Genomic DNA, 19,450 nt, shown 5'->3' with positions numbered 1-19,450 from the left:
AGATCCCACATGCCGCAGAGCAAATAAGCCCATGCGCCACAACTACTGAGCCTGAGCTCTGGAGCCCGTGAGCCACAACTACTGAGCCCAAGTGCCACAACTACTGAAGCCCACATGCCTAAAGCCTGTGCTCCGCAACAAGAGAAGCCACCACAATGAGAAGTCCGCACACCGCAACGAAAGAGTAGCCCCTGCTAGCTGCAACTAGAGAAAGCCTGCATGCAGCATCGAAGACCCAACGCAGCCAAAAATAATAAATACATTTATTAAAAAAAACACTTTATTGAAGTATTGGTCTATTGGTCCTATACAGCAGGACCTTGTTGTTTATTCTAACTCATTTTAAATCACAAAATTCAACAAAGATTCTAAGGGCGATAAGAAAGGCTGACAAAGTGAGACAAATTTAAGTGATGGCAGATGGCAAAAGAGACAGAAAAACAAAGCGGGATCTGAAAAAGCAGACCTTGCGCTGACCAAGAGCCTTAAAATACGTTAAAAAAAATACACACTCATGAGCATCCATCCCTAAGAACAGCATGAATGACAGCACAGCTGAAGAACTGACCCAGTGTCACCAATAAAAGATTAAATTATGCATAATATACCCTCCCTCTCTGGGAAGGCAGGGAAATATGTACCTGGGTATTTTGGAAAGTTGCCAGTGAAAAATGAAACCTTAAACTTAGGGAATCAGGCAGTTAAAAGGGACTTTAGTGTTTGCCTCTCTTCTAACAGCATAGTGAATAAAAGAGGTTGTTATGAACTCTCAGTGGTTCTCAGTGCTGGTTGTGCACTGGAACTACTGGGATGCTTTAAAAATACTGATGTCGGGCTTCCCTGGTGGCGCAGTGGTTGAGAATCCGCCTGCCAACGCAGGGGACACGGGTTCGAGCCCTGGTCTGGGAAGATCCCACATGCCGCGGAGCAACTGGGCCCGTGAGCCACAAACTACTGAGCCTGTGCGTCTGGAGCCTGTGCTCCGCAACAAGAGAGGCCGCGATAGTGAGAGGCCCGCGCACCGCGATGAAGAGTGGCCCCCGCTCGCCACAACTAGAGAAAGCCCTCGCACAGAAACGAAGACCCAACACAGCCAAAAATAAATCTGGACTGCGAGGGAATTCCCTCATCTAAACTTCTAAGAGCAATCGAGACCCCTAGGGACAGCCTTTCATGGGCACAGCCAACTCCCCTCAGGTCCCATGACTGCACACCCATGTTCTGTCTGACCCACACCACACCCAACTCAAACACAGAGTTTATCTTAGGGTGTCTGCCCTCAAGGAGACCACCTTCCTGCTTCCCTTTCAGCTGATGCCTCAGGAAAGGAGCACACTCTTAAGAAAAGCTTCCTGTAGAAATCTCTGTGAGAGTAACATGTTTACAGGTGTTGAGAGACAGTCACTTAGTGAATTGGTCATTAGTTCAATAGTTCAAAACTATTTACTTTGTCCTTTCAATGTGACTCGCGTGGGGTGGGGGGCAGGGCAGATGGTTAAAAGTTGACCAAGATGAATAAAAGAGGGGTGGGCAAAAAAGGTGATATAGATTATCCACTTGCCCTGGTCTGAGCCATTCCAAGACTCAGGCCTGAAAGTCTGAAGTTAACCTACTGGGCTCTTGACTCACCTGGTGTACCCATGAGCATGCCGCCTTTGGTAGATGTCTTTTTTAGGTGATAGGCTCTTACTTCGGCCTCTGTCTCTCCTATTTACCTTAGAGTTGTGCCTGTAACAGATACAGAGGGCAGAGAGGAGAAGAGCTTTTTCAATACGGTGGCTTTTATCATGTCCCTCAAATGATGGAAGAAAAGCTAACAGTTTTAGAACTATAATCCAAATTGAAGAAAATAGAGGGAAGAAGTGGAAGAAAAACAAAGGCATAAGGATACATACGATTTGGTATTAATCTCACTCTAGAGATTCCACATATATAAATATGTAGTTCTAGGGGTCTGAGCTTTACATTAAAAAAAAAGAAAAAAAGTAAAGATAATAACAAAGCAAAGACATTTGGAAGAGGTGATGAACAGACATCGCTAAAAGCAAATACCAGCTGTAACCAGGCCCCCATATTCACAGGTTATTTCCCACTGAATTCCCATACTTACGGTTTGCTTGGCCTTGGGGACCGTGACCTTCTGCCCGGGGATCGAGACCTCCTGTCCCGAGACCCTGCTTCTCTGGTGCTCTTCTTGCTGGCATGTCTGGGAGGTGAGGGAGAGGAGCTTCTGGACCTGGAGTAATTCTTCAACCCACGTACTCGCTTTTGCTCAGCTGTCAGAGGACCCTGCAGTCCCTGGCTATGGTCAGAGTTCCTGACCTATATCATCAAGGAAAGGAAGAAAAGCTATTCATAGGAAAATCTAGCAGCTCAGGAGAAGATGCAGTGAAACAAGAAAATGAATAAGCACTGAGGTTCTGTAAGGAGCCAACTGGGTATACCAATCCCATCACACAGTTATCACTGAGAGCTGTATAAACTTAGGAAAGTTATCCTCAGAATGCCCTAAAAGGATGTATCACCCAACCACCTAAATTGGCTTGGCTCTTTGCTACAGCCTAAGGAGGAGCAGGAGGCAGAATATGGAGGACAGGACCTCAGGTTAAACATACTGAGGGGAAAAAAGGAATCCAGAGGGATGTACATTTATCAAAAAGTCATCAACCCTTAAAATGTACGCATTTCATGTAAGTTATATGCAAAGGGATGGACGGAATGCCTAAACGTCCACTGGTAGTTTAGCCTCTCTGCTCAGAGGGCCCTCAGCCATAGTCAGAGGCTCAGGGATAAGGAATGGGCCTGTTCTCCAGTCTGTGCTGCCCAAACTCCCTTCCTTCCACATGTCTGATTGGCTGCTAAATATGCTCTGTGTCCAAAAAAGCAGCCAGGTTGGCACGTTCCAGTCCCACGGTCACTCCCTTTGAGAAGCCCATATCCTTACCTGTAAGCCATATCCAGGGACTTTGGACAAAACAGGGGAAGAATTTGCCATCTTCTTTTGAGATCTAAGAGATTAAAACACATACTCATTGAAAAAGAAAATGCCTAAAGGTCCAGTTTACAGCTCTTGTGCTGAGACGTGCTTCCTGTTTCAAACGTGACCTTTCCCACCTCCCGGCTCTCACATGGGAGTGTGTTTCTCTATCTTTGCTGGAAGATGCATCAGCACAGTCATGTTTTTCCTGCGAAAAACCGTGGGCCTTGCTTTTCAGCCCCAGCGCCGGAGCACATTCTCCTCTCACCTCGTGCTGCTATTCTAGGGACTACGAGTGAGTCAGCAGAGACAGCGCTGGCGGCTCCCGCAAAGAAGACACACACAGAACAGGTCCAGATGGGCCCATTAATGTATTTGAAAAAAAAAAAAAAAAGCTTCCATAAAACCCACTGAAGTCTTGCAGGAATCAAGAGCTGAGATGAAAGTCATATCCAGGACGTCTGACCTAAGACTGACACAGCTACAGCCAGCTCCCCTGGGGGTTTCGCCAACTCCTCCGGGAACTCAAGTGCTAGCTGGCCAGCTCTGGGGGCAGAGGGCCGGTGTGCAAGTGTTCTCCACTGAACCCCCAGAACCTGGTGGCTCCTGGCCTGGAGCAGGTATTCAGTTCGTATCTGTGGAATGAATGAGTGAGTGAATCAACGGTGCAGGAGGCCGCTCCACACGCTTACCTCTCCCGGCCGTGCTCATCCTCGCTGCTGCAACGTTCGCTGCCTGAGCTTCTGTGCTTATGTTTCTTGTGCTTCTTTTTCTTCTCCTTCTTTTTCTTCTTCTCCTTTTTTTCCAGACTCATTTGCAACTAGAAAATGCCCAGAACATAACCGCGCAAGATTACTGGGACCCCTGTCAGTCCCTCTGAGGGGATGGGGTCATGTGTAAACTACCTGCCTCCAGGCCTCAGGGTCTACAGGGGTCCAGGACATGATCAGACGTCCCCTGTCGACAAGAGTGGACGGTCTGGACCCTGGTTGTGCACAAACGCCCCTAGACTACTGAACGGACTCTCTGGTGGGTGGGGCTGGGAATCTGTGTTTTGAAACAGTCCCCAGAACCACTGCCTAGGAATTCCCATTTGTCAAAAGACTGCAACTCCGCTGACAGTAATCAGGGACCACAAGATCAATCTTTAAATTTTCCTTACCAACTAATCCAAGAAACAATCATACAATATGTCACATGAGTGATGAATGGGCCCTAAAGGCTTGATACCACCTGATCTCCTGAACACACTGCATGATCATGCTTTCCACAGGCATATCCCAATACCCCTCTTTTTCTGGAAGAATGATATAACATGCTGTTTTTCCAACCAAAGGACATAAAAGAGAAAATCAAGCATAATTAAGCTTTATATGTTAAGATTGCACAAAATCACCAGGAGAAGGTCTCTAAAAGACAAAAATGTTTAAAGCCATTCTGCTTTCCCTCTCATAAGAATAAATGGAGAGGAGTTTTCATGTTAAGTAGCTCTTGATGCTTATTTGATGTACTACTTACCAATTCTTTGATTTTCTTCATTTTCACAGGATTATTCAATACCTCTCTTTTTTTCTCTTCTTCTTTCTTCCTAAAGAGAAGTTATAAAAATCATGATTCTTTCTTTCAGAAAAGGGGATTAAATCATTCATTCTACTCTCCATAATTCTATACAGGAATCTTTTTTCTCAATGCAGGCAGACAGGCCCCATGGTGCAATCTGCATGGTTGTGTGGAAGCCAGAAATCTTTCCCAAATCTGCATAAGGGATTGAATATTGTGGGGAAAGTTCACACTGGTTCCCTGTTGTGCAAGAAAGTGAGTTTGGTCTGTTGCTTGTTAAGCTTCATGCTCAGGGCTTCCCAACTGGTCAAGTAAATGTATGTCATCTTGTGTATCAAACGTATGCAACATTTCAATACTACCTCCACTGTTTAGCATGATAACCCCTGGGAAATAAACAGAATGGATTCCTCTTTCAAGAAGTCTTACTCTCACATAGTGTTCATAGGAGGGTAAACTGGTCAACGTTCCCGGAGGACAATTCGGCAACATTTATCACAGCCTGTACATACTCACAAACTCTTTAATCTTACAAATGCTTCCTCAAGAATTTGTTACTGAAAGGATATAGTCAAGGAAGGTCACTAAAAAGGTGTTCATATTATAACAATGAAAACTTGGAAACAAGTTAGGGATCCAACAGGAGAATATTAATAAATTATGGTAGAGACTTCCCTGGTGGGCCAGTGGTTAAGAATCCACCTTCCAATGCAGGGGATGCAGGTTCAATCACTGGTCAGGGAACTAAGATCCCACATGCTGGGGCAACTAAGCCCACGCACCACAGCTAGAGAGCCCGTGCGCCACAATGAAAGATCCTGCGTGTCGCAACTAAGACCCAACGCAACCAAAAATAAATAAATAAAAATTTAAAAAAACAAAACAAAAAAAAGAAAGGGAAGGTGTCAAAAAAATGTTTAAAAATAAATAAATAAATTACGGTATATCCATACAATATAGATATTAAAAATGATGTGACAGAAACATAGTCAGCAACATAGAAAAATGTCCCATATATATGATTAGGTGATAAAAAGGAGTTTATAAAATAATATGCACAATATTTGTACACCAATGTTCATAGCAGCATTATTCACAATAACCAAAAGGTGGAAATAACCCAAATGTGCACGACAGATGAATGGATTAAAAAATGTGGTATACACATGCAACGGAATATTATTCAGCCTTAAAAAGGAAGGAAATTTTGATACATGCTACAACATGGATGAACCTTGAAGACATTATGCTAAGTAAAATAAGCCAGTCACAAAAAAACAAATATTGAATGATTTCAACTTTTATGAGGTTCAGAATAGTCCAACTCATAGAAATGAAAAGTACAATAGTGGTTGCCAGGGGCTGGGGGGAAAAGGAAATGAAGAGTTGTTGCTTAACGGATACAGATTTTCAGTTATGCAAGATGAAAAACTTCTGGAGATTGGTTGCACAACAATTTGGATACCCTTACTACTGAACTATATATATACTTAAAATGGTTAAAATGGTAAATTTTATGTCATGTGTATTTTACCACAATTTTAAAAAGAAGGAAATTCTGACACATGCTATAACACAATGAACCTTGATAACATTATGCTGAGTGAAATAGGTCAGTCACAAAAGGACAAATACCATATGATTTCACTTATATGGGTAACTACAGTAGTAACATTCATAGGAACAGAAAGTAGAAGTGGTTGCCAGGAGCTAGGAAGAGGAGAGAATGGGGACTTATTGTTTAATGAGTATAAGGTTTCAGTTGGGAAGATGACAAAGTTCTGGAGAAGGATAGGTAGTGGTGATGGTTGCACAATGATGTGAATATACTTACTGCTACTGAAATGTACACTTAAAAATAGTTAAGATGGGACTTCCATGGTGGCGCAGTGGTTAAGAATCTGCCTGTCAATGCAGGTGACACGGGTTCGAGCCCTGGTCCAGGAAGATGCCACATGCCGCGAAGCAACTAAGCCTGTGCGCCACAACTACTGAGCCTGTGCTCTAGACCCTGCGAGCCACAACTACTGAGCCCACGTGGCACAACTACTGAAGCCCATGCGCTCTAGCGCCTGTGCTTCGAAACAAAAGAAGCTACCGCAATGAGAAGCATGTGCACCGCAATGAAGAGTAGCCCCCGCTCGCCACAACTAGAGAAAGCCCGTGTGCAGCAACGAAGACCCAATACAGCCATAAATAAATAAATAAATAAATAAAATTTATTTTAAAAAAAACAAACATGTACTCATGATACAATGTGAGTGTGGGAAGAGTGCCTGCTCACATTTGTATGCTGGTGAGTTTAAGGAACTTTAAAAAAAAAGAAAAAAAAAGTTAAGATGGTAAATTTTATGTTATGTATATTTTACCACAATAATTAATTAAGAAGCTAACAAAATGGGAGAAAATATTTATATATAAATATATATCTGTAATATATAGATAACTTTAAAAGAATTTTCAAAAGAAATGTAAATAAGAAATAAACATTTTTTTAACGTTCAACCTTACACACTTGAAATAAAATAATGAAAATTAAAAACAAAAACAAATAAAACGCACCACATGATTTCATTTAACACCCAAAATGCAGCTCTACTTTGATCTGTTACATATTAGGGTTAAATAAAATTCTAAAGTTTCTATTCTAAATTCTAAAGGGTTCTGCTGCAAAAAACAAACAAAAGGGAGGGGTAGAGGGTACGGGAAAAGGCCTATTCACCCCCGCAGCCAACTCTACACATATCCCCCAATTTCTAAGAAGCTGCCAGTCTTTCTCACCTTGCTTCTACCTCTTATTTTTGTTTAAGGGCCAAAGGTAAATGAATACATTTGGTCTGGTCTGGTACATTTACCAATCTCTTCCCAAACAGCCTAGTTCAGACACCCTTAATAGAGCCTCCTTCTTAACATCAGAAGCCCAAATGGAGACAAATCCTTTTACATGGCAGACAAAAGCCAACAGGAAACCAACTGCAAAGCAAGAGGTGAGATAACATCTCTGCTAAGCATCTCTGTAATAAAACCCCCTTCTCAGCCGTTCATCAGTACCTGATGATGAAGAGAGGATCCTCCCGGATTTTGCTGGCCATGTCAAGAAGGGAATTGGCACCTGACGGGGCAAAGATAGAGCCTGGGAGGAGTCCTGTCTCAGAAGAACAGCCTGTCTCCTTCTCCTCCATCTTCTCAAAAACGTATTTGTCAATGGGGCGCCCCAGCAAGTACTCATCACGGTTCACCATCCCACCAGGACCCTGGTACATCCAGTCCAATTTTTCTTCCTTTTTCCTAGTTCAAGAAAAAAAAATACAGTCAAAAAAAATGTAGACTTCTCAAACCTACACACAAAACCTGAACATGAGGGATAGATAAGCACAGCTGGGGGAATCCCCTGGCGGCACAGTGGTTAGGACTCCACGCTCTCACTGCCAAGGGTGCAGGTTTGATCATCGCTGGTCAGGGAACAAGGATCCCACAGGCCGCAAGTCGTGGCCAAACTTTAAAAAAAAAAAAAAAAAAAGGCACAGCTGGTCAGAACTGGACTCATTCTACAGGCTCCTTAGCAAGGGCTAAACACCACACTCCATGGGGCACTTGGGAAGAAACGGTACTTGCTGTCGTGGAGTTTACATTTTAGGAGAGAGATCATTTCCACACACCTAAAGCAATTTATGAGGAAAAAAAAGTTCCTCTGCCTGGGGCATGGATCTTTTGCCCAGGGTTTCTCAAGTCTCCTTTACAAAGTCTTTATGTCGTGCTTTCATTTCGAGGATAATCTGAAAGAGCTAACATGCATATTCTGGATCAGCTCATCACCAAAACAATTTCAGTGATCACATATGCAGCTGTGTTTACTGTGTGTTTTGGTGCTTATTGTCACCTTGGCACCAGTGGTAATACACTACATTCGAGGGGATAATGTGAAAAGACCAGAAATAACAAGTTATGCTTTTAAGCCAAAAGAGGGAAGCCAAATTACGTCACAGTATGCCAAATATTTTCCTGTGGTTCTAAGAGAAAAAAAGTGGTGAGAAAATTGAGCCCTCACACAACAGACAGTAAAGGTGTGCTGAATTCATTCATAAGAGCATGTGTTGGAGCAGCCAACATCACATTCACACTACAAGTAGCAAAGTAGGTTCATCGAAACAGTATTATCTATAACATTAGGTGCGATGGTTTTTGACTATGACTTTTTAATTTTGTATATTTATTTTTGTTTAAGATTATATAACAACTATGAGCATAAATAATACCTTCCTAGTTATATCTTTGCATATATTTTTAATAAAAATAATTTAAACCAATAATAGAGGGTCTAACCCTTTAGATTTCTTTTCCTATTATAAGGATTGGTTTGAGAAACAATATAGTCTGTGATTAAGAATTGATTGTGGGGCTTCCCTGGTGGTGTGGTGGTTAAGAATACGCCTGCCAATGCAGGGGACGTGGGTTCGAGCTCTGGTCCAGGAAGATCCCACATGCCGCGGAGCAACTGAGCCCGTGTGCCACAACTGCTGAAGCCCGCGTGCCTGGAGCCTGTGCTCCCCAACGGGAGAAGCCTCCACAATGAGAGGCCCGTGCACCACAACGAAGAGTAACCCCTGCTCAACGCAACTGGAGAAAGCCTGAGTGCAGCAACAAAGATCCAATGCAGCTATAAATAAATAAATAAATAAATAAATTTATTTAAAAAAAAAAAAAAGAATTGATTGTGGGCCACTGGGGTCAGGCTCCACCCAGCTTATCCACCCTCACTCACACCACTGGGGTCAAAATGGAGGAGCAAGAGTGAGAGCCGTGCCCTGGAGAACTATGTGGAAGACTGTGGTGGGGCCTTTATGATGGGTACCAGAGGTAGTAGTGTCTTTTATGCAATTAAAGGTTTTCACCATTCTCCAGTGGGAGTAAACCAGAGACTACGTGGGAGTTTGACAGCTATTAAAACCAGGCCTCCACAGTTGGGAGGTGGCTTTGCAGTTTGGGGAGGTCTGTTTTCCATGATTCTCTGCTGGATGGTGCATGTTAGAAAGACCTCTGGAATTCCGTCACAAGTGCAGCCTTCACAGGAGTCACACTGGCAGCCAAAAGGGACCAGTGGCTATGGTTGTTGGGTCAGCTGTGACTGGTGGCATTCTCCTAGGGTTAATTGGAGGAGCTGGTATCTTATTGACAAGATCTGCCTCTGTGTAGTTTCCCAATGGTCCTCGGTTTGCTGAAGATCCCTCCCAGGTGCCTTCAACTCAGTTACCACCCTCACCTTTTGGAGACTATCAACGATATCAATGACTTCTTTCCCAGAATTTCTTTAACAGAATAAGCTGTAATTCAAGAAGGATTTTGGAAGATCAAGATACAATGTATTTTTAAATCACAGGTGAGACAACCATGGCCAAATAGGCTATTAAGAGATATTGAGCACTTTTTTCTATTTAAAGGAACATGGGGGAATGGGTGTAAAAAGACAATAGTTATTTATTCACAGTTGGACTGTATTTATAATCAAAATACATGTCTAACAGCATTAAAAGAAACTGTAATAAGTGCTTAGAAGATGAAGAACCAAGGGACAAATAACAGTGAAACACAACCATCATTTCCTTGGAGACTTCTCTGCCTGGTTTTGTGTGTTCTGTTATTCAAACAATAAAAAACTCCTGGGGGTTGGAGGGAATTGACTGTGAAAGGCAGACTACATAAGAGCTTAAAGAGGTCTGAGCAAGAAGATTGGTGGTGACTAGAATATTCTGGCAAGCTCATTTTCCTGAAAGGCAGTATAACATAACGGTTAAGAGCACAAGCTCTGGAGTCAGGCAACATGGATTTGAAACCCGGCTCTAAAGCCAAGCAACTCATCTGAGCACTGGTGTCCTCACCTGTAAAATGGGGATAAAAGAGTACCTGCCTCATAGGGTTGTTGGGGATTAAATAAGTCAATAAATTTTTAAGGTGTTCAGAAGAGTGCATGGCACAAAGTACTAAATAAACACTAGCTAGTCTTTTTTGTTTTGTTTTGTTTTTGTTTTACTTCAAGGGCAACTCAACAACTGGCAGAAGAAACATAAATGTATTAAGAGATAAAATATGTACTTCATAATTTCTTTGCCCCTCCTATCCCATAACCTACCTTTTAGTTCTGTCGTGTCTTCTTACCCTGGGGATAACTCATTGATGTTCCCACTAGCTAGTGTTTTTATTCTCTATGTATGTGTTTTGTATCTCCCACCAGGTTTTTTTTAACTCCTAGATGGCTGGAATGAATCCCAGACAGTTGCCTAATATGTTCAGTGTTCGACAATTCATGGGCAATGGGTCTGGAGCTGGCAGTACTTTTTGAATGAAAAGCAGGTCTCAGTGATCAAGTAGGGAGGGGATCCTAAAAGGACTTGTCAAAGATGACTCAAGGGATCATGCCTATGCATGCCTGACACGAACACAGATGGGGAAACTGGAAATAAATATTTGTTTATTCATTTGTAAACACTGACTCAGCACACTTCCTATGTGCCAGGCAGAGGAAGAAGGTCAGAAAGATGACAAAGATTCAGGCAGCTGAGTTGCTCACAGGCTACCAGATGAGGCACAGAGGTCAACAAATTACCAAACAGTGCTGCTGAGAGCTAAGTATGTGATGGGTAACTGTGGGATACTTGAAGCAGAAATGCCTGAATAAAAAAAAAAAAAAAAAGAACTGCCTGAATATATAGAGATACAAGAGTTTGTGTGGGATAAACGTGGGAGTCGTCAGCATGAAGCAGACACTGGTACCACAGGAATGAAGGGAGAAGAACAGTGAGCCTTGGGAAGCAGGAGCAGTTACTGGATGAGGGAGAAGAAGCTAAGCAAGTGAATAAAAGAGAAGAGATGGTATGAAGAGGTAGGAGGGCCAGGAATATGCAGGCAAAGGAGCAAAACGTATCCAGAAGAAAGGATAGGAAAAATGAAGACAGATACTTCTATAAAGTAGTATTTTCAGGGCTACAGCTAGTCTTAAAAGGACTCAACTAATATCAGTACTGCTCAGGCCCTCCAGTAAGAGAACATGTTGTATCGCTGAGATCCAGTGCCACTGGACTTGACCTGGTTCCGCCACTACCCAGCTGGGTAAACGTGCAAGTTACTTCTGTGCACTTCCATATCCTCACGTCTAAAATGGAGCTAGCAACTGCCATCTCTCATCATTTTTAAAGTGAGACCCTCTCTCTGAGTTTTTAAATGAGAGAAGATTTGGGGTAAAAGTCATATAAAAACGAAATGATGTATAGATTTTTGCTGTTGCTATCACTAAGGATATAGAACAGGTTCTCAATTGAGGCTGCCCATGAGGATCACCCGGGGAGCTCTTAAAGTATCCAGATGCCCTTGCCCCAGACACCCCCTGCTATTCTTAGAGAGTCTGCTTGGGTGGGAATCACTCCCATCTTCATTTATCTAATTTTCGAAGGACACCCTAAAGTGCAAGCGTTGAAAAATGCTGGTAAAGAAAACACAATTTTCTAATATTATCAGTAAATACTTAAACAACATTCTATTGCAAAGAGGGATTGGGATGGAGATCAAGGATAACATGCATATTGAGGTTTTTTCTTTCTTCTAAGAGAGCTGTATAATAAACACAGAAAACATTATCTGAACCATACAAGTGAAATGTAAATAGCAAAGGGTTGTATTGGATAAATGAAAAGCATGACACTATGCGAAGAACTACACAAACCAGTCAGTTGGACAAGCAGATCGTCTAAATACATCTGCAAGTAAAGACCAAAAAAAGGGACCTACGTGCTAACCTTTGAGTTTCATAACATTGGAGAATATGTGAGGGGGCAAAAAATCTAAAGAATATAAAATCACCTTCCTCCTATTCACAACAGACAAGAGGGCATGAGGGTCAGCAACAGGATATACACTGACTTCCAGCTCTGAAGCTGCTCATCTATACTCTGACCTCATTAATTAGACTCTGCAAAGCCCAAATTTCTGACATATCAGGCACAGAATATGTAATGCTTGGCTGAATAAAAATTTCAAAATAATTTTTTACTTTTGGTTAGTGGGAGAGTAAACTCTTATGACTAATGGGTATTCCGTCTAAAATTGACATTTGTTTTAAAATCAAGCGTTCACAAAATCTCAAACTTCACATATAAAAATGCCATATAAGCTGCCCAGGAATTAATTCAAATGTGTGAAATTTATTTAGTTTAAATTATAAAGAATATAATTTATACAAAGTGTATAAAGTAAAATAATTTAATGTGTATCTATGGTTAAAAAAAACTTATAGGGACTTCCCTGGCGGTCCAGCGGTTAAGACTTTGCCTTCCAATACAGGGGGTGCGGGTTCGATCCCTGGTTGGGGAGCTAAGATCCCACGTGCCTTGTGGCCAAAAAAACGAAACAGAAGCAATATTGTAACAAATTCAATAAAGGTTAAAAAAAAAAAAAAACTTATAAAATTTCATTCTTTTACCTCATTTTATATATTAATGCCCTAAATATATTGTGCTGTACTTTAAAAACTCCAAGACTCCATTTATTTTAAAACATTTCAAATTTTATACTTAAGTCAGAATGGCCTTCTGCCAATCCTGAAAGAATGTATACATATATACAATGGAATATTACTCAGCCATAAAAAGGAACAAAAATGGGTCATTTGTAGAGATGTGGATGGATCTAGAGACTGTCATACAGAGTGAAGTAAAAGTAAGTCAGAAAGAGAAAAACAAATATTGTATATTAACACATATATATGGAATCTAGAAAAATGGTACAGATGAACCAGTTTGCAAGGCAGAAATAGAGACACAGATGTAGAGAACAAACGTATGGACACTAAGGGGGGGAAGTTGGGGGGGGTGAACTGGGAGATCAAGATTGACATGTATACACTAATATGTATAAAATAGATAACTAATAAGAAGTTGCTGTATAAAAAATAAATAAAATAAACAAACAAACAAAAAGAAAGAATGTAATTGTTATCCTACCTAAATTCCATAATGCCATTTCCATGAACTGAAACTAAGTCTCTCTCTCTCACACACACACACATGCCTCTGAATGTCACAAATCCTCCTGTCATGAAATTACTAAAGAAAAGCCCTGTATATCCAACAGGGGAAGTATGTCACATGTCACCCTGGAGACTTGCCCACTAGGATATGAACAAGGGATAGTACAGATAAGTCAATTTTAGTCTATCTGGAGTTTTTATTCAATTCTGATTTAGGAATGCACTGCGTATTTTTTTAAAAAAATTTTAAAATACTGATTTATTGGTGATCGTTCCAGTGAAGAAGTGGGTTTTCTCGGATTTGTTTTTTTCATACAGAATACAGTTTGTTGTTATTATATGCACATTTTACTGAAACTTAATCAGGAAGTCAAACAAGAAAGCAATAGCTCTTACCAGAAACAAAATTCCAAGTATATTAAAATAAGTCAGAGATTATAAATATCTTTAGTACATTCACTACTCATTGCTTTTCACTGTTTTAAAAAAACAAATTCCCAAAGAATAATTTTACATTTGATTTTAAAGCAGGTGATTTTTAACTATATTTTCTTACATTTAAGATTGACAAAAAATATGTATGTACAGATTGTTTAATGTTCTTGGGATAAAAAAAACATTGATGACTCCCAATTTCCACTGAATACTACCTGTACTCTCAAACATGACATTTGAAGACCTTCACTTTTCATTAGCTGCAGAAAAAGTACACTGAATATTTAGAAACAAGAAAGAGTAAAGAAAATAGAGATGGAAATTCGGATCGGCTTTAAAAAAAAAAAAAATTGGGGCGCTCTCACAACACCTAGCTTCTATCCAGTGCTAACTCCATTAGCGCCACCACGACCACCTCCCTGGCTCTAGAAACCTCCCTCTGAGAACAAGTTAGAGACTTTGCTTTTGCCCTCCCTGGGCCACGGAACCTCCGCTTGAGAGCGCCCTCCCCACTGGCAGCCAGCTCGGTGCGCGGCCACTTCCCGGCCAAGAGCCCTGGCTGGACCCGGAGCTGACCTCGCCTTATTAAATTACAGAAATCGGTAAAGAAGAACATTCCCACTGTCTATCCTCACACCCCAGATTAGAATCCCACGTTCCGGGAAACCTGCACTGCATATTTTATGCTTTTAATTTTTCTCAGAACACATTTATTCCCATCCCCTTTTATGAGATGGGTAGAGTAATTATTGTCTGTTACTCCTATCCTAAATTATACAAGAGGAAGCTGAAGTCAGGGAAAATTGAATGAGACTGTCCACAGTCACACAGCTTTTACTGACAGACACACCATCTACCTCCTTCCATGGGACCTCTCTGCCTCCCTAAAATGAGCCTGCAATCCATAAATAAACAAAAGCAGGCCTGAGGCCTCAACACATACTGAGAAGCAGGGTACAGGCAATCATCCTCAGCCACAGTTATTTGGCAATCATCCACCATGAACTTGGTCTACACTAAGCCCTTTATATGTCATCTCATTTGATCCTCAACAAACCTTAGGAGTTGGGTACTCTCACTCCCCCGGTTCTACTGAGGTAACCAAGGCTCCCAAACTTGCTCCCAGTTACACAGCTAGGCTAGTCCATGCCATGCCAGCCTCAGAACCCAGGCCAGTCTGATTCCAAACTCACGCTCTTAACCGGCTATCATGCAACAACTGGACGATGCACCTACAGGCAGTTCTCCAACTCCCCACACACCAAGACACCCCCAGGCCAAAGCACCCCAGCTCCTCACGTACTTGACAGCTCCAACGTCCTCCGCATAGCGCTGCATCTCCTCCCGGGCCCTCTCCTCCCGCAGCTCGCGCTGAAGCTCCTCAATCTTTTTCCGTTCAGCCTCATGCTTCTGCTCAGCTTTCCACACTTTCTCCACATTGCGGAGGGTCTGCGGGTGCCAGCTCTTCTTCAGATTCTGTGGTAAATGAAAGCAGGGAGAAAACAATGCAGCCAGTGGGTGGGTGGTGAGTATAACTGGCCCTCCCTTTCCCACCCCTATATTCATGCCAAGGCAGGCATGTAAGGGCAAGACGTCTTTAACAATGGCATGGTTGGCACCCAAAAATCTCACGCATGGGGGGGCGGGAGAGAGGTTGTTCAAGTACGTAGAGCTTCAGGAAAAAACAGGCCCCTCCGAGATTCCCTTCAAATACTTCTATCCTGAAATGTGTGAGTCTGACTTCCACTGGCCATGCCTGAAGTGAGGGTTGGTGATGACAATACAGGAGGAATGGGGTAGAGAAGCAGGAAAGTATAGACTCTGAAAGGCAAAAGAATTCAAGTGCCTTTGGCACTGGACGTTCATTCTTATGAACACAGCCTTCTTTTCCTTGAGTCCACTTAACGTGCCTTAAACTTGCATGATTTACAACCCCACCTAGTACCTCTTTCAACCTTCCTTCCCAAGAATCTCCCCCTGGTTCTGATCTTCCCCCTCACCCTCAAGAAATGCTTCTCCTCTCCCTCCTCCCCATGAGCCACTGCTTTGGTTCAGCTTCCCAACCAGGGAAGGTTTCCTGGAGGAAGTGCCATCTAAGGATAATTATAAATTAGCCCAGTGATGTAGGAAGCGGGAAGGAGTGGGGTAGATTTCCACACAGAGGTAACAGCACACACAACTGCAGGCCCAGTGGTGAGAAAGAACAAATAATTCAGCATGGCTGGAGATAGGAGAGCAAGCTGATGGGAAGGGGCTCAAGATGAAGCCAACTAAGAAAGCAACAGATTAAGGGCCTTATAAGCCATGTTAAGGGATTGGATTTTATCCTGTTGACAGTAGAAAACACTAAGCATTCATATGCAGGTGGGAGGCATGACCAGCCTAGCATGTAAAGAATGGATTGGAGAGGATCAGGATTGAAAACCAGGAGACCAGTTAAGAAACCTAAATGAGGGAATTGCCTGGCGGTCCAGTGGTTAGGACTCCGTGCTCCCACTGTAGGGGGCGGGGTTCAATGCCTGGTCAGGGAACTAAGATCCTACATGCTGCTCAGTGTGGCCAAAATAAATTTTTTTTTTTTTAAATGAGGGCTTCCTTTTCTCTCTCTCTTCTTGTACTCCCTTTCCCCTCATCAGGTTGTTCAGTCCTTCCTCCCTTCCTCCCCAACCCTCCACCTTGTCCTAATGGTCCTCCTCTCTCGCCTTCAATATGGGTGATTTTGCCTCCCAGGGAACATTTGGCAATGTCTGTAGACAGTTTTGGTTGTCACAACTGAAGGAGAAAGGTGCTACTGGCTAGAGGCCAGGGATGCTGCTACATGCACAGGACCACACACACAACAAAGAATTATCCAGCCCAAAATGTCAATAGCACTGAGGTTCAGAAACTCTGGATTAGAGCTTTCCTGTCCCTAAATGCAGCTACTTGAAGACACTAAGTCAGAAGAACCTTGACGGTATCTTGGAACTCATTCTAATTGACAACACCTGACAAACTCTAATATAGCTACTGGACAGGTGGCTAAACGAATCTATTTCCTGATTCAATTAGCTACACTTTCAGGAGATTAGCATTTTTCTGATCTTGCACCATGTTCTTATGGGTACATTTGCTCAATTCGGAGGCTTAGCCCCCTACAAATGAACTATACCGTTTAAGAGAAATAGCCACATAACTTATATTAAGTGCTATGAATTCAGAAGAATGCTCTGCCACTACAGATCAGAATGCAGCACTGAAAGAGTGGAAGTCAGAAAGGTGAACATGAGGAAGATCTTCCGTGACCCCAGGACATGGCTCAGGGACGAGGAGAACGGGGGCACAAATCACCCCTACTACAGCCCAGGACATGACTGAACTCCTAGCTGAGGAAAGGAGATGTATCCCAAGACAAGATATACAAAACAAAGTGACACGTCCTCCATACCTGCCTCCTTTCCTAGCCACGGTTCCAACCGCCCCCGGGGCTTCCCGGAATTTCCAGCCAGAAGGGCTCCCTGTCAACAAACACCACCTGCCTTCCTTGGCGACCCACCTCACATATCTTCCCAAGTCTCCGCCCGGTCCCTTATGGCCTTAGTTATCCGTCCCCTGTCCAGGGCTACAGCTCCCTGTCCCCAACGGCTGCGTTGCCAAGAATACCCACTGCCACCCCCGCCAATTTCCGTCCCCAGCCTCAGTCGGTCTCCGGCCTCAGTCTTCTCCCAGCCCTGGGCTCCCTCACTTACCAGGTCTCCGCCCCCCATGATGGTGGAGACGTTTCCTCACTACGCGGACCTGGAAGACTCAGGAAGAATCGAGGAGAAACGCAGAGAAAGAGTTCAGCTACGACCTCCGGAGATCTGATCCCGGGGACAACTGGCTATCACTTTCACTGCCCGATCCAGAGACCACTTCCGGGAGAGCGTTGCATTACAGCGACTGCGGCGCGGTACCATGACGTTTAATACTCGCTGTCGCGCTGCGTGGCAGTAGCGTCACGTGCAGTTTCGCAGGTTGCGGCCGTGATATCGCGGGATCTGTGGTTTCACTTTGGTCGCCTCGGGTTGGCTCCTCCCCTGATTTCTGGAGTAGTGAGTTAAAATGCTGCGGCTGTTTCAGGTTACAGTTGGTCCTGGGCCTAGCCCGGCGGTTCGGTTGCCATGGCGACGCACGCGGCGTCCCCCTGGGAGCTCCACTCGGGGCCTCCCTCGCGAGGCCACAGCGTGGACCAGCTTAGGCCGCCCGGAATTTCTAAACGGCTTTTCAAATCCGCAGTCTCCTCAAACCTCGACTCACAGCTAACCCCCTTACTCCAGGCGTATTTTACGGAGTTAAATAGAAACCATCGAAGCGAAATTCCATCAGCTTCCCTGCACCAAACCTTTAGAGTCTGCCAGCTTTCCCTTTTCCTTTCCCTTCGTTTACGATGGAAGAAGCATCCCTCCTCATCTAAGGCACGGCGGTTCATCTGCTCGGATCCCACCCCTCGCATCTGGTACTACTCAATTCCTCCCTCTCTCCTCTATCTCCCTAAGTATTGGTTCTTTGTCATCATCATTTTAGATACGCACAGTTGATCCTTAAAAAAGAAAAAAGCTCATGTCTTTCCCCCAGCTGCTGCGCTCTCCTCTCCGTCTTTAGCGAACTTGAAACAAGTTGTCTCCACTTCGGAGACAAGATGCTTCCGCTTCATCTTCTGCTTAACCTAAACCCTCCGCTCAACTATTCTTCCCGTGATCTTCAGTAACACCCCTGTATTTAAATCAAATAACACATTTCATCCTCATCTGGACTACCCCTAGCCTTTGGTATTGAGGACCACTCTCTCCTTATCGAAACACTTTTCACTTGACTTCTTCCCATCACTCTCCAAATTTTCCTTCTCTAGATCCTTCTCAGGGAACATTTTCTTTTTTTCTTCCTCATCCGTTCTGTCTTAGGTCCTTTCACAGTAGGTGCTCTCCTTGGGTGATCTCATCTACTCACAGGGTTTCAGTTACCATCTATATGCTAATGAATCCCAAATTCATTATCTCCAGTCGTAGCCCTCTTTCAAGCTCCAGGGTTTTAAGCCTGGCTATTAGGCATTTCCAACTGGACATCTGGAAGTCACTTAAATTAAATGCGTTATCTCACCTATACCTACTCCCCCAATCCCCTACTACCACCACTTCTCCATCCGGATGTCATTCTAGATCTCTCCCTCATCTCCAACATCCAATCAACAAGATTCTAACTGCTCAACATCTCTCAAATCTGTCCACCTCACCATGACATTCACCACCTGCCTGGTTCAGGCCATCATCATCCCTCACCCGGTAGAAGTCCACTTCCCCGTTTTCAGTTTTATCCCTTATAGATCTATGCACTCTTTTTATAGCTAAGAGTGATCTCTCTAAAATGCAGATATGATTGTATCAACCCACCACTTTAAAACGTTTCATAGCTCCCCATTATTCATGGTATAGAGCCCACGTTTA

The 19,450-nt window shown here is 43.2% G+C and overlaps 1 protein-coding gene and 1 pseudogene across 1 annotated transcript in view; one reads left to right on the top strand and one right to left on the bottom strand.

Moving 5' to 3' along the window:
• Positions 1 to 17,894, bottom strand: part of CWC25 (CWC25 spliceosome associated protein homolog) — a 31,306-nt gene extending 13,412 nt beyond the window's left edge. Inside the window, exons 1-8 of the mRNA XM_061175252.1 lie at positions 17,717 to 17,894; positions 15,292 to 15,464; positions 7,589 to 7,825; positions 4,496 to 4,565; positions 3,670 to 3,797; positions 2,945 to 3,008; positions 2,111 to 2,322; positions 1,630 to 1,728 (exon numbers count right to left, since the gene is read on the bottom strand). Coding sequence (XP_061031235.1) covers positions 1,630 to 1,728; positions 2,111 to 2,322; positions 2,945 to 3,008; positions 3,670 to 3,797; positions 4,496 to 4,565; positions 7,589 to 7,825; positions 15,292 to 15,464; positions 17,717 to 17,734 — 1,001 coding nt within the window. The 5' untranslated portion in view covers positions 17,735 to 17,894. The remainder of the gene's footprint in view (positions 1 to 1,629; positions 1,729 to 2,110; positions 2,323 to 2,944; positions 3,009 to 3,669; positions 3,798 to 4,495; positions 4,566 to 7,588; positions 7,826 to 15,291; positions 15,465 to 17,716) is intronic.
• On the top strand, positions 9,315 to 9,826 carry LOC133080446 (mitochondrial import inner membrane translocase subunit Tim17-A-like; annotated as a pseudogene).
• Positions 17,895 to 19,450: the final 1,556 nt, after the last annotated feature.

The sequence above is a fragment of the Eubalaena glacialis genome, chromosome 19 (genome assembly GCF_028564815.1).
Source record: "Eubalaena glacialis isolate mEubGla1 chromosome 19, mEubGla1.1.hap2.+ XY, whole genome shotgun sequence".
NCBI lineage: Eukaryota > Metazoa > Chordata > Mammalia > Artiodactyla > Balaenidae > Eubalaena > Eubalaena glacialis.
Note: the sequence above shows the minus strand (reverse complement) of the source record. Positions and strands in the feature narration are given on the sequence as shown.